The 14710-nt window shown below is 43.5% G+C and overlaps 1 protein-coding gene across 3 annotated transcripts in view; it reads right to left on the reverse strand.

The window, feature by feature from the left end:
- Window positions 1-14710, reverse strand: part of ATG7 (autophagy related 7) — a 299990-nt gene that overhangs the window by 69462 nt on the left and 215818 nt on the right. The window contains exon 19 of one of the 3 annotated variants that reach the window (XM_023547916.2): window positions 1287-12198. The exons of the other annotated variants lie outside the window; for them this stretch is intronic. Coding sequence (XP_023403684.1) covers window positions 12178-12198 — 21 coding nt within the window. The 3' untranslated portion in view covers window positions 1287-12177. Of the gene's footprint in view, window positions 1-1286; window positions 12199-14710 lie in introns of those variants that run through there. 3 annotated transcript variants of the gene reach the window in all.

Here is a 14710-nt window from a genome sequence, read left to right on the forward strand (position 1 = left end):
TAACTAGGTTAGAGATGGTAGCTTAGACCAAGATAGGATTCCCCCAACCTTAACAATGTCTACAGGCATTGCCAAATGTCTCCTGGGAGACAAAAATCACTGAAATATAAATGGAAGAATCTAGGTGGTGGATGTACATTCACTTTTTTCTTGTTTGTCAAAAAGAAAAATTTTCTCTTTACCTTGCTATCCAAGATAGAGAAAGAGCAAGAGTTGAAAACCAATGAACTAAGATAAAGCCATGAAAGGCGAGGGGAAGTGGATAGATTTAAGGTGAAGGCAATAGGACTTGGCTTCCCCTAAACATGAAGGATGAGGGAAGGAGGAAAATCAGGAATGATTGATGTTTTTGGCTTGAGCAAACCCGTAAATGGTGGTGATATTTACCGAGATGCGGAAGACTGGGTGGGGAAGGAATGAATGGGGGTTGGAGGAAGTGAAGAGTTTTTCTTGGGCTTATAAATCTAAGATGGCCATTAAACATTTGAGCCAGTGTTACTCAAAGTGTGATCCCTGGACTCCTGCTGATGAACAAACTGTTGTTCCTGGTCTGTGACAAGATAGACACAGGTAGTAAGCTTTTAGAAACCTACTATTAGGTGCCGTACAGTAGGTTACAACTCATACTGACCCTACATACAACAGTACAAGAACACTGCCCAGCCCTGCACCATCCTCTCAATCATTATGCTTGAGCCCACTGTTGCAGCCACTGTGTCATCCCATCTTGCTGAGGGTCTTCCTCTTTTTTGCTGACCCTCTACTTCTTAGAAATACAAAAATTGAGAGTAGAAATTTGACAGAGAAATTCTATGTTTGTTTGAATTTAGATAATTTCTAAAACTTCAACTCATTAAAATAACAACAACAAAATCAAATAGGCAAACTAATCCATGGTGATAGAGGTCAGGATACTGGTTATCTCCGGGATGTACTCATTCTGAAATGCTGTATATCTTGATCTGAGTGGTGCTTACCTGAGTGTATTCATATGCCAAAATTCATCACCAAATTGTGTACTTTAAAGTATTAAACTGTAAAAGAACAACAACAAAAAAAGGAAAACACATACTAAATAAACACGCTATTAAAAAAAACCCAAACCCATTGCCATCGAGTCAATTCCAACTCATAGGACAGAGCAGAACTGCTCCCATAGGGTTTCCAAGGAGTGGCTGGTGGATTTGAACTGCCGATCTTTTGGTCAGCAGATACAGCTTTTAATCACCACACCACCAGGGCTCCATGCTATAAAAAGAGAAAGAAAAAAAAAAAAAAAAAGCAAGACAGCTTGCCAGTTTTCTGCCTTTACCCACTCCTAGCATTTCTCAGCCAAACTAAGGGCCTTCAAAAGGCTGCAAAACTGTGTGAATTGGCTGGCCATGCCTGTTCCTTTGTAAAGCGAGAGGAAGATTAGAGGCAATGATCTTCAGGTTCCCCGACAGCTTTAAGAGTCTTGATTTGTTTATGAATGAAAACCTAAACCAGAAAATTTATACTTTTCTTTAGTTGTTGAACATGAGAAGAAATAAGAAGTTAAATCCAGGCAGAACCTGGATTTAAGTACCAGTGTGAGCAGTGGCCCGCTAGCAGCCATGGGGGACTCAACACGTATCTAAATCACACAGCTACGTTCTGGGTCATCTTTTTCAGTATTTGCTTGCTTCTTACATCTATTTTAAGCATCTCATTTTCCTTGAATTTACAAAGTACTTTCCAAACAGACCCAGTGCAGATACTCAAAATAGAAGTCATCTGAGAGAACAGCAATTACTCATTTAGCAAGTACTGAATTCCTGCTGCTCTGGGTGCAGATCCTGCCCTCTGGAAACATCAGCAGGGAAGAGGGGTCCTCTGTCCCTCAAAAACCACATGAGAGTTGTAGAGTGACCATTCGTCTTAGTTTGCTTGGGACAGTCCCTGTTTAAATGTTTTTCCCATATAAGTATTAACAGCTTCCCTTTTTATTCTCAATAACATCCCAGTATGGATGTGAAAGCTGGACAATGAATAAGGAAGACCGAAGAAGAACTGTGGCCTTTGAATTGTGGTGTTGGTGAAGAATATTGACTATACCGTGGACTGCCAAAAGAACGAACAAATCTGTCGTAGACGTACAGCCAGAATGCTCCTTAGAAGCAAGGACGGCGAGACTGAGTCTTACATACTTTGGACATGTTGTCAGGAGGGATTGGTCCCTGGAGAAGGACATCATGCTCGGCAGAGTACAAGGTCAGCGGAAAAGAGGAAGACCCTCAACGAGGGGAACTGACACAGTGGCTGCAACAATGAGCTCAAGCATAACAACGATTGTAAGGATGGCTCAGGGCTGGGCAGTGTTTCATTCTGTTGTGCATAGGGTCGCCATGAGTCGGAACCGACTCAACAGCACCTAACAACAACAACAGGGATGACAATGGATGATAAACTATACAGTTACCCTGCATGTCAGGGATATGAGTACATAAGCACAAAGATACACATGAGAGAGAGCAATCCATTTTTTTTGTATTAAAAAAAAAAAAAATCAAACCCATTGTCATCGAGCTGATTCCGATTCATAGCAACCCTACAGGACTGAGTAGAGCTGCCCCATAGGGTTTCCAAGGCTGTAAATTTTTATGGCAGCAGAATGCCACATCTTTCTCCTGCAGAGTGGCTAATGGGTTTGGACTGACGACCTTACAGTTAGCAGCGAAGTGCTTAACCACTGAGCCATCAGGGCTCCTTTCGTTGTACTACTAGCAGTTTCTATTTCATGAGCACCTGCCATCTTACCAGGTGCTGAGTGTTTTTCACGTATGGCTTCAGTGAACCTCCAAACAACCTGAGACACGGGCATTATTATCCCCACTTTACAGATAATAGAGAAGTAGTGAGGTGTGGGACTTGCCCAAGATTACACAGTTAATAAGCTGCAGTCAGGCCTGAGGTTCCGGGTTATATGATCAACAAAGTCCTTGCTCCTGATGTAAGCAGGTATCCACATATGCCAAAGGGACAGATGACAAAGGGGGATTTCTTCAAGGCTACCTTTTATATTCCCTGGTTGTATCTCTAGGGTGGCACTTACCACGAGGTGCCACAGCTGACTGCTTCCTAGAGTCTCTCTCAGACTAGACTGTGAAATGTCTGTATCTCAAATGACTGACCCCAATCCCTGATGCAGAGCTGGAACTCAGTATAAAGTTAGCTGAATCACTGGGATTCAGCAATAAATAAATACCTATCCAATATCTGTGTTGCCTCTGCAATGTCTTCCTGCCCCAGGCTCACACCACTTTACACCGGTGTAGCACTTGCTGTTTTTAAGTGGTAGTATGTACATTACGGGGGCAGCGGTGGTTCAGTGGTAGAACTACTGCCTTCCATGGAGGAGGCTGGGGTTAGGTTCCTGGCCTATGTGCCTCATTTGCAGCCTTCTGTCAGTGGAGGCTTGTGTGTTGCTGTGATGCTGAATAGATTTCTGTGGAGCTTCCAGACTAAGACAGAGTAGGGAGAAAGGCCTGGTGATCTACTTACGAAAACCAGCCAGTGAACATCCTGTGGCTTACAATCGCCCGATCCCCAACCGATCATGGAGATGGTATTTAGGACCGGGCAGCAGTTCATTCTGTCATGGGTGGGGTCGCCACGAGTCCGTGCCAATGCCATGGCAGCTAACAATAACAACATACATTGTATGTTAATATATCCATATAACTATTTCCAAAATAGAAAGGACAGGGATTATTCTGGTTTGCAGACAAGAAAACAAACTCGAAGAGTAACTGACTTCTCCAAAAAGTATCACATGCCTGTGCAGAAGACTTCCACCTCAAAGGCAGGAATTAGGTCTTAGTCACCTTCATAGCCCTATCATACTGGCTGGAGCAAAGCAGGCCTCCAAGAAATGTTGGATGAAGGAATGAGTAAACAAACAAATGAGTGACTCATCCAAAATTACGTAGTAAAGGGCAAAAGTAAAACGAGAACCCAAGTGTCCAGTCTTTATGTTTGGGACTCCTCAATCTAAGCAAAACTTCAGTCACACCAGGAAGCAGCAGAGCAGAGGAGGTATGCCCTGGAGATAAACTGTGTGGATCTGAGTACTGGGTTTACCACTTACTCGCTATGTGACTTCATCTCTCTGGGTCTCAGTCTCCTCACCTGTAAAATGGAGATAATGATAGTTCCTCCCTCATGAGTTGGTGGGAGATTATATGAGACGTTGTTGTTAGTTGCCTTCCAGTCAATTCTGACTCATGGTGACCCCATGTGTGCAGAGTAGAACTGCTCCATAGGGCTTCCGAGGCTGTGACCTTTCAGAAGCAGATCACCAGGCCTGTCTTCTAAGGTGCCTCTGGGTGGGTTTGAACTGCCAACCTTTCAGCTTGTAGACCAGTAGTTAAACATTTGTGCCACCAGCTAATCTGCATAAATTACTGAAGACAGTGCCTAGTCCATAGTAAGTGTTTGTAAATGTCAGTAATTACTATTATTAGGAGCTCTGGTGGCACAGTGGTTAAACCCTTTGGTTGCTAACCAATAGGTCAATGATTCGAATCCACCAGCCACTCCATGGGAGAAACATGTGGCAGTCTGCTTCCTTAAAGATTTACAGGCTTGGAAACCCCATGAAATTGACCCAACGGCCATGGGTTTGGTTTTGGTTTGGCTTATTACTACTGGGTTGGATTTTAGCTTTGTTTTTAGTGATGCATCTATTTTGGTCATGTTTGAGACAAAGTGAAATGAAAGAATTGATAAAAATGTTCTCCTTGGTCCTAGCCGCACGCTCCAAATGTACACACACATATACTCAACACACACACTCCCACACTTAAAGTCGGAGACTTCAAGTTACCTGTAAGAGTGAAATTGGGGGAGTCAAGCAGGCAATGAGCGAAATTAGTCCCCTGTAGAGAAATGCAAGCTAAGAATTAAACAATCTATAAATGGGTAGCTGAGCTGAGGAGTTTTGAGAATATCCAAATGCTAACCAAGATGATGGGGTACAAATGCACGTATCACTGCTGCCTTAACACACCTACAGCCCAGTGGGTCAGAAGGAAGAATGTGCTACTGGAAGGAGATGGTCCAAAATATGACGTTGGCAGCAGATTCCCAAGAGTACTGGCTGTGAGAGTGATGCCCTGACCAGAGATTTTTATTATTATTCATTCAATAACAACTGAGCGCCTACTCTGTGTTCGGCAATGTTTCAGTTACAGGTTATACTTGATGTAGCATTCACCTTAGCAGATAACTTACGTAATGTTGGAAAACACATTAGTTGCCCACAATGTTCAGAAGGAAATTCATTCATTTAGTCCACAAGTATTTGCTGTGTGTACAGGGAATCTAGTTTTGGCATTTCTATGCCAAAATAAAACAGGACAAAAATACCTACCCTCGTGCTAAATGGCAATTGGCCTGCAGCCTTGGACACAGTGGTCCCTAAGAGTCCTTGCATTGAACCCAGCGATCTAATTCAGTGTGGTTCATGTGTTCACATTACAACAGCAGCAGAAATGCCTTGAGATATGCAAAAAATTATGTCTTCACAATATTACCAAATGAGACTTATGAACAGGGACTAGCTGGACACAACGACCGAAGAGAAGGTTGTTGCTTTGAGAGGAACTTAAGTTATGTTGATGCATTTCTAAGGTTCACAAAATTAAAAACATAAATATAAAAAGTAATAGCAATTGCTTCTATTTCCTTTGATCCCAGGCCATGGAGTCTATTCCCTGAACTGTTAATTACTACTAATGCATGTTGAAAATCTGAGGTATAGTTCTTACATAGGCACACGGCAGACCACTCTGAAGCCAGGGAGGGGCAGCCAGAGTTTCCCAATGCAGACCAATAGCCACTTCTAAAGTAAGCCAGCACAATTCAAGTGCTGCGCCCAATTAACCTCCCATTTTTTTCTTCTTAAATTCTTATTATGGGCATTTTCAAACACAAGCAAAATAGAATAAATAGTATAATGAATCTTCATGTATATACGGCTTCAACAATTATTGATACTTTGCTTATCTTGTTTCTATCTATACCTTCTGGCTTTTGGGGGAAGACACTGGAGTATTTTAAAGCAAATCCCAGATATCACGTCATTTTGCAGGTAAATCCTTCACCGTACATCTCTAACTGATAAGTACTTTTTTCCTTCCAGAATCACTATGCCACTATCACACCTAAGCAAAATTAAAAACAATTCCTTAATATCATTTAATACCAGCTCCATACTCAAATTTCCCATATTGTCCCAGCTCGTTTGTGTGAATTAGGTTCACACACTACATTTGGTTGTTATCTCTTCAGTCTCTCATTTTACCAAAGTTCTCCCCTATTTCCGTCTCCCTGTTTCTATTCATGCCACTGGTATGCAGGATAAAGCAGGCCATGTGTCCCATGGACAGTCTCACAGTTTGGAGTTGGCTGGCTGCTTCCTCAAATAATAATTTAGCTTGTTTCTCCAACTCCTGGGTATTTCCTGAAAACTGGTAGTTAGATCTAGAGATTGATTAGATATGTTAGGTAAGAACAGAATCCATAGAGACAGAAGGCAGACCAGTGGTCTCGGGGCTGGTAGAAGGGAGAAACGGGGAAGGGCTACTTCATGGATGCCAAAGCATTTCCTTTGGGGGTATCAAAATGTTTTGGAACTAGATAGATGTGATGGCTGCACAACATTATGAAGGCCCCTAGATCATATACTTTAAATTGTACAGTTTAAAGTGGTTAATTTTATGTTATGCCAAATTCACTCATTAACAACTAAAAGCCCACTTCATAGGTGCTGCTGTCCACTTCTTCTGTATCACATCGGGAGGCAGTAATGCTGTATCCCAGTCTTAGAAATGCTAAGGTTGACCAGTGGGTTCAGACGAGATTGCTAACCTCTCTATTATAAAATCCCTCATTAACTTTTCACCAAATGATTTTGGCATTTGTTGCAGACCTTAGTCTAGATCTATTATCCTTTTGGGGATTTTTAAAAAATGATGATTTTGTAATTTCATAATTTCTTCTGAATTTATTGCTAGAATTCTTCCATAAAGAATGACTTTTGATCATTGACTATCTGATTATTCTGAAATACGACAGGCAAAGGGAAGACAGGATAAAAACTGATTCTCTTTACCAATTTTCAGATCAATGAGCTGGTACCTTAGCAACCTCCAATGGTGACCAATCATTTCTCCAAGCCTTGCATTTTTATATATTCACTGTGACTCAAGCCACTAGAGTCATTCTTCTCAATAATGTCCCATTCTTTGCCAGTAGGACTCCCTTCAGGTTGGATTTTATGTCCTTTTATTATAATGCCTTTATTGAGATGTAATTCACATGCCATGAAATTCACCTCTTACACGTCGCCATCCAGTCATTTCTGACTCATGGTGATCCCAAGTGTGTCAAGAGAACTGCACACCATAGGGTTTTCAAGGCTGCAGATCAGAAGCAAATCACCAGGATTTTCTTATGAAGCATCTCTGGGTGGGTTCAAACAGCCAATCTTTCCATTGCAGTCAAATACTTAACTTTTTTCACTACTCAGGGACTCAGTGGGTTTTAGTATATTCACAGAGTTGTAGGGCCATCACCAGTATGTTTAGAACATTTCCCTCATCCTAAAAAGAAACCTGTACCCACTAGCAGTCACTCTCTATCCACCCACTCCTCCACCCATCAACCCCTGTTGTTGTTAGGTGCTGTCGAGTTGGTTCTGACTCATGGCGACCCTGTAGGACACTATGTACAACAGAACAAAACACTGAGCAGTCCTGCACCATCCTTACAATCATTGCTGTTTGAGTCCATTACTGTGGCCACTGTGTCAATCCATCTTGTTGAGGGTTTTCCTCTTTTTCAGTGACAATCTACAATGGATGTTTGCAGCTGTTTCTTCTCATTTTGAGTCATGCCACATCAGCAAACAAAGGTCCTGAAAGCTTGACTCCATCCACGTCACCAGCCCCTGGCAGCCACTAATCTCCTTTCTGTCTCTATGGATTTGCCTATTTTGGGCATGCTATTTATATAAATGGAATTATACAAATGTAGTCTTTTGTGTCTGGCTACTTTTACTTAGCATAATGTTTTCAAGGTTTATCCATGTTGTAGCTTATGTCAGTAGTTTTTTTCTGGGTGGCACAAATGGTTTGTGCTTGACTACTAACCTAAAGGTTGGCAGTTTGAACCCACCCAGCGGTGCTGTGGAAAAAAAGGCCTGGCAATCTGCTTCCTTAAAGATTATAGCCAAGAAAACCCTATGGAACAGTTCTACTCTGTAACACATGGGGTCACCACACGTCAGAATTAACTCAATGGCAATGGGTTTGGAGTTTTTTTTGTGGGGGGGGGGATGGATATATGACATTTTGTTTATCCATTTGATAGCTGTTGGACATTTGGGTTGTTTTAAAATATGGAAAACAACATGATATATGGTCTAGGGAGACATCACACGCAGCAAAGGTATACAGACGTGGACAGTAATGATAAGCATCAAGTTCAGGGCAGGCCTTACCTCTTGGGGAGAGGCGAGGGAAGGCATATGATCAGGAAAGGGCCAAGGGGAGCGTCAGTTAAATATTTTCTTTCATTCTTCGGTTGAGTGGTGGTACCCAGGTTCCTATTATGTCCACTAAATATTTTTGTAGGTATGAACCACTTTGTAATAAAGTTAGTAGTCAAGAAAAAGTCCTCAAATGTTCTATCTAAAATCTCCAGTGCACCAGAGATTTTAGAGTCCCATCTAAAATCTCTAATGCACTGAGGGCAGAGCACGACACCCCCCACCCAAGTTTACCAGTCTCGTTATGCCTCACATGGATACAATATGGTGGTTAGTGAACTTCCCCTTCCCTCTCATCACCCCACCTCCTCAGCTGTAACCTTCACTGCACCCCCTTTTTTCTCTTCTGAGATCAAGTAAACCGATCTGCTTCAACACTACTTGCCCAGTGTCAGTGAGAATAACCCTGGACAAGAACCCTGCAGGTTTCTCAGGTAGCTGCAGGGTACTGGGAAAAACCCGGAGACATGGCTCAGGAGACATATGGTTACTAGCTGTGTGACTTAGCCATGTCACCAACCCTGTCCTGCCTCAGTGTCCTCATTTGTAAACTGAGATGTATGGATCCCCCAGGTAAGTCGCTCCCAGCTCTGAAAGCTTTGGCACCACAAGCCACATCCAAAGGACTATCAGTTCTGGGCCTCATCACAGAAGAAACTTTGTGGATCAGGTGCCATTTGTCCTGAATGCCACCTCCAGCACTGGTGTCAAGGTAAACAAGTTATTTGTTAAGAATATTCCACAGAAATATTCTCCCACATGTCTGAGTCACAATGAAAACAGGAAGCCCACACCTTTTTCTCCTGAGCTCCATCGCATGTGCCCACTACCTTCAACCAGCTGTAAAAACGTCCTCATGAAATCCCCACAGAGCCAAGGCAGAGGGCTGCTCCGTGGGGGTGGGATGATGGGGCTGGAAGCACACAGGCTGCTCACCACAGGAAGACCCACAGGGGATTGGACAGTCTAAGGAAGGAGTCATCCAAGAAGTCTGCCTGTGAGAGGGCATTTCCTAAGTAGTCCCTTGACCCCCAAAGTCTGAGATGGTATGCAGTGCCCGATAGGAACACACATTATTAGTAATAACTGTGGTTATTTTAGAATAAATATATTTCCCTTCAAATTACATGTAGTATTTTCTCAAATGGCTACTACATTGTCAAGACATAAATACTTACTAAGTTGTATGGCCCTAATTACTTAATAGAGTTGCTATGAGTCGGAGTCGACTCAAGGGCAACCGGTACGGTAAGGTAACTACTTAATAAGTGGAACTGTTATGCATTTCTTTTGGCCCAGGGCCTCTGTTAAAAAAAATCCTTGAGACTCTAAGGGTACCGTGAACTGAGAAAGTTTGGAAGCCTCTTCTCTAGGGGCTCATGGTTGAGCTTCAGAGATCAGCAGTCTTTACAGTGATGCAATCAGGATAGGCACAATTAGGCACCAAAGTACATATTTCCGGAGTTCCCGGAAGACGAGGCCCAGTTAGGCTGCAGCTTAACCTAGGAGAGGATTGAGTATTTGGGCGACCTGGCCACTGAGAGTTGAGGAGGATCTGAGCTACAGAAAGGAGAAAGAGCTTTCCAAGAGCAGGGAGGACTGAGAGCGAAGATGGCTTGTCAGGGAGACCATGACAACACTGGTCTGTGGGGGCCTTAGAGACCAGCTGAGTTTGGAGCTTTCTTCTGGGGGGCAGTGGGAACAATGGGAGGCATTTGTTCACAGGAGTGATACGGTACAAACCAACCTTTTAAGAAGGTTAACCCTAGTGGGGGAAGTGGGTGGACTGGACTGATGAGAAGGTAGAGAGAGGTGGCTGTGTAGCACATGAAGGAAGCTATTGCACCTAAAAAAAAATACATAATTTACCACATTAGTAAAACCTTAATACAGTGCAGAATAAGTGTTGGTCTTGTCCTTCAACAGCAGCACTACCTAGGGCCACCGTGCTGTTTTAGAATTCTAACTGGGCCACACCGGAATGACATTTTTGAAACCCACAGATTTGATTCTAGGAAAGTATATTAAAAAAAAAAAAAAAAAGGTTGGGGGGGATTAGAATGGAATGGAGTCCCTGGTAGCATAAAGGCTTAACACACTCGTCTGCCTGCTAACTGAAAGGTTGGCAGCTTGAGTTCACCCAGAAGTGACTTGGAAGAAAGGCCTGGTGATCTGAAAAATCAGCCATCGAAAACCCTACGGAGCAGGAGCCCAGCTCTCCTCTGACACACCTGGGGTTGCCGCGAGTCAGAACGGACTCCACGGGCGCTGGTTAAAGTACAAAATAGGAAAAAAAAAATAGTGGCTTGAGAGCCAGGAGAATTGGGGTTGAATCCCAGTTTGACCACTAACTCCCTAGAGTGGTCCCAGTCTCAGTGTCTTCACTCTTAAAATGAAGGCACTATAAGATTTGAGACACAAAGAAATAGTCGCTAAAGAAGGTATACCTGACTGATTAGGTTCAGTCTTTATCATATGCCGATAAGAAAAGCCCAATTTGTGGTTTCAATATTTCGTTCCAATTTGTGTGAAGCATTTATATCAATAAAGGGCTCTATAGTATTAAAATATCATAATCTGGGCTCCTGGAAACAATTATTACTATAATAGCAGCAAATGTATTCAAAAGCAACAAGCACTGGCAGACTTCTGGGAAACAAAAGCTACCTTGTGTACCAGAGTTGCTCCATGACACAGTTCACAAGACAACATCTGAAATAAAAATTAAGCAACTGATCTGCTTCGTATCCTAGAAGGGATAAACAAGCTCTGTACAACCTGCACTAAAACAGGGTAAGGACGTCCAAGTATGCTGGGGTAAAAGCTACAGAAAGAAAATCAGAGTGCAGAACAACGCTCAGAACGTGAAATACATATGAACATAAGAAATACACAATAAAGGTTTCGTCAGAAATAACATTAGGAAAGTCCTACAATTTTTGTTTACTTATTTATTTCATTGTGCTTTAGGTGAAAGTTTACAGCTCAAGTTAATTTCTCACACAAAAATTTATACACGTATTGTTTTGTGATACTAGCTGCAATCCCTACAATGTGACAGCACACTCCCCTTTTCCACTCCAGGTTTCCTGTGTCCATTCAACCAGTTCTTGTCCCTTCCTGCCTTCTCATTCTGCCTTCGGACAGGAGCCTCCCATTTGGTCTCATGTATCTGATTGAATCATTTGGTCTCATGTACCTGATTGAACGAAGAAGTAAATTCCTCCCGGGGCCCGTTTCAGAGGTTCCTCCAGTCTCTTATCTGATTGAATCATTTGGTCTCATGTACCTGATTGAACGAAGAAGTAAATTCCTCCCGGGGCCCGTTTCAGAGGTTCCTCCAGTCTCTGTCAGATCATTAAGTCTGGTGTTTTACAGGAATTTCAGTTCCTCTCCATACTTTTCTTCCACTCCGTCAGGGACTCTGTTGTGTTCCCTGTCAGGGCAGTCACTGGAGGTAGCCAGGCACCATCTAGTTCTGATCTCAGGCTGATAGAGTCTCTGGTTTATGTGATCCTTTAGTTTCTTGTGCTAATATTTTCCTTGTGTCTTTGGTTTTCTTCATTCTCCTTTGCTCCAAGTGGGATGGGACCAATTGATGCATCTTAGGTTTTCCACACAACAGCCTTATGATGTAAGTGAATTAGGGGTTAATTACTGAAGTGGGATGCAGAACATTTTCTTAATAAACTTTGTTATGCCAGCTGGCCCAGATGTTCCCTGAAACCATGGTCCCTAGGCTCCAACCCCAGCTACTCTGTCCCTCAAAGTGTTTGGATGTATCCAGGAAATTTCTTAGCTTTTGCTTTGGTCCAGTTGTGCTGACTTCCCCTGTATTGTGGGTTGTCCTTCCCTTCACCAGAGGTTATTTTATTTTTAAATCCAAGAATTAACAACTTTTCCTTTCCAGCTACAGTAGATACGATAATGCATCCCACTGACTTGGCCCCCAAAGCACTTGCAATTCTTTACTCAAACCGGGTATACAATCAAGTGAGACAGGGCTGGGGGTGCCTTTAGCCCCTGGGTGACACAGTTAAGCACCAGACTATTAACTGAGAAGGTTGGTGCCTTGAACCCACCCAGAGGTGCCTTGGAAGAAAGGTCTGGTAATCTGCTTCTGAAAAGCCATAGCCCTGAACATTCTATGGAGCACAGTTCTGCTCTGCACACATGGGGTCACCATGAGCTGGCATCAACTTGATGGCAACTGGTTTGGTTTTGGTTTTACAGTGGTGGCTTATACTGTAGGGGATTATTAAATATCAGGGCTTGGTGAAGAGTCACACACACATTCTTTGGTTTTTTGAATGGCTCCTGGCTAATGTAGTCTCTTTGGTAGGCCTGAAAGTCGTTTCAGAAGCGTTGGCCTAGTGGGACACAAAGCCGCTCCCCGCCAGCAGCCCCCAGACAGGCAGGATAAGCCAGCAGCCCCCAGACAGGCAGGATAAGCAGGCCACAGATCTGCCCCTACATGCAGCTGTGAGTGACAGGTCTGACTATGGAAGGGAGGCTGTGGTAGATTTTCATCAGGCGGAGGAAGAGGTGTGGCAAGGGAGGGGGAAGAAAAAGCATTCTTTCATCCCTGGGAAACTTGCAAAATGACTTCCGCCAATGAGTTTATACAAGCGCGATCTCCACCTTCCGCCTCCTCCTTGCAGGTCAGCGAACCCATTCATGGATTCGGAAGTGACCCAAAAGCAGCAGTGCTAAGGAGAGGCGGTGTGGTGCCGGAGACACTCGGAGGGAAGGCTGTATCCTGTTTAACTGGGCCCTGCCAGTGCCAAACCCTTTCTCTGTGAATGTGATTTTCTTTTCAAAGAGCGATAACATCCTCCTTCCAGTGGCCTTTCCTCTCATGGAATCAGCTATTCTCCATACTCAGTGAGACAACAATCACTGCATCACCTCACCTGTGAGAGAGGAATTAAGCCCTAATTTGCTTACATCATAAGGCTGTTGTGTGGAAAATGCCTTGAAATAAAAATGCTTAAAGCATAATTGAACTAAATTAACACCCACCCTATTGGCTTGCATCTTACTCTGTTAAGGGTAAATAAAGGGTGACTGTGGGAAAGTAAATAAAAGGAAAGAAAGTGTGCTGGTGGCCAGAAACTTGGTATCCATGGCTATTAAGACTTACGGCCACAGGAAACAATGACTTCAAGCTTTAGGCATCAACAAAAACACAAAATCTAACTATTGCTGCAGGTGGATAACTAGGCCTAATTTTTCAGATCTTAAAAGAGTGCCTTTCCCTCAAAGTCCACATTTCCTTTAGGAAATTTCCCAGGGCCCGTCTTCGGCAGGAATAAATATTGAATGTTTTGGTCTGGGCATGCCCTACTCTCAACTGACCGATAGAACAGCTGACAGCACCAAGGGTCTGTCTGGGGTCTGTGCCACCCTGTCTTCTTGTATAGGACCCTGGGTGGCATAAATGGTTTATGCTCAACTATTAACCTAAAGGTTGGTGGTCCGAACCCACCCAGGGATGCCAAGAAGAAAGGCCTGGCAATGTGCTTCTGTGAAGATCACAGCCAAGAAAACCCTAAAGAGTCACTCTGCTCTCTCACACAGGAAGTTCCCACAAGTCGGAATCAACTCGACAGCAATGGGTTTATGGGGCTCTTTGTATGAGGCCATGTCAGAGCAAGGGTGTGCAAAGACTTCAGTGCCCCTCTCTCCTCAGGATGACATGCCCGGGCCCTCCCCCACAGAAACCTTCAGTGGCTCCCTACTGCCCGTAGTGGTAAGCCCAAATCTGTTTCCTACTCAGGGTTTCCCATTCTGCCGCCCAGTCCTAACTATCCACACTTCTCTCTTATCATTCACCAGTCCCCACCCTCTCACCCCATCCATTCCCACCATCAAGCTTTTATTCGTCTCGTACTCCTTAATTCTGTCCTCAAGATCCGTGACAATTCCTGCTTCCTTTACCATGGATTCTCACCTATATCCATCTTACCCTTCCACCAAACTCACCATCTGCCTCAATCGCACGAGCACATAAACAGTCACAGAACATCAGAGCTTACAGAACTTCTGTTTCAAACCTTTACAGAGGGCATGAACCTTTCCACAACATCTGACAAATATCTAGCACATGGCACATTCTCCACCAGTCTGAACCCTCCA

This window comes from Loxodonta africana, chromosome 22 (genome assembly GCF_030014295.1).
Source record: "Loxodonta africana isolate mLoxAfr1 chromosome 22, mLoxAfr1.hap2, whole genome shotgun sequence".
Taxonomy (NCBI): Eukaryota; Metazoa; Chordata; class Mammalia; order Proboscidea; family Elephantidae; genus Loxodonta; species Loxodonta africana.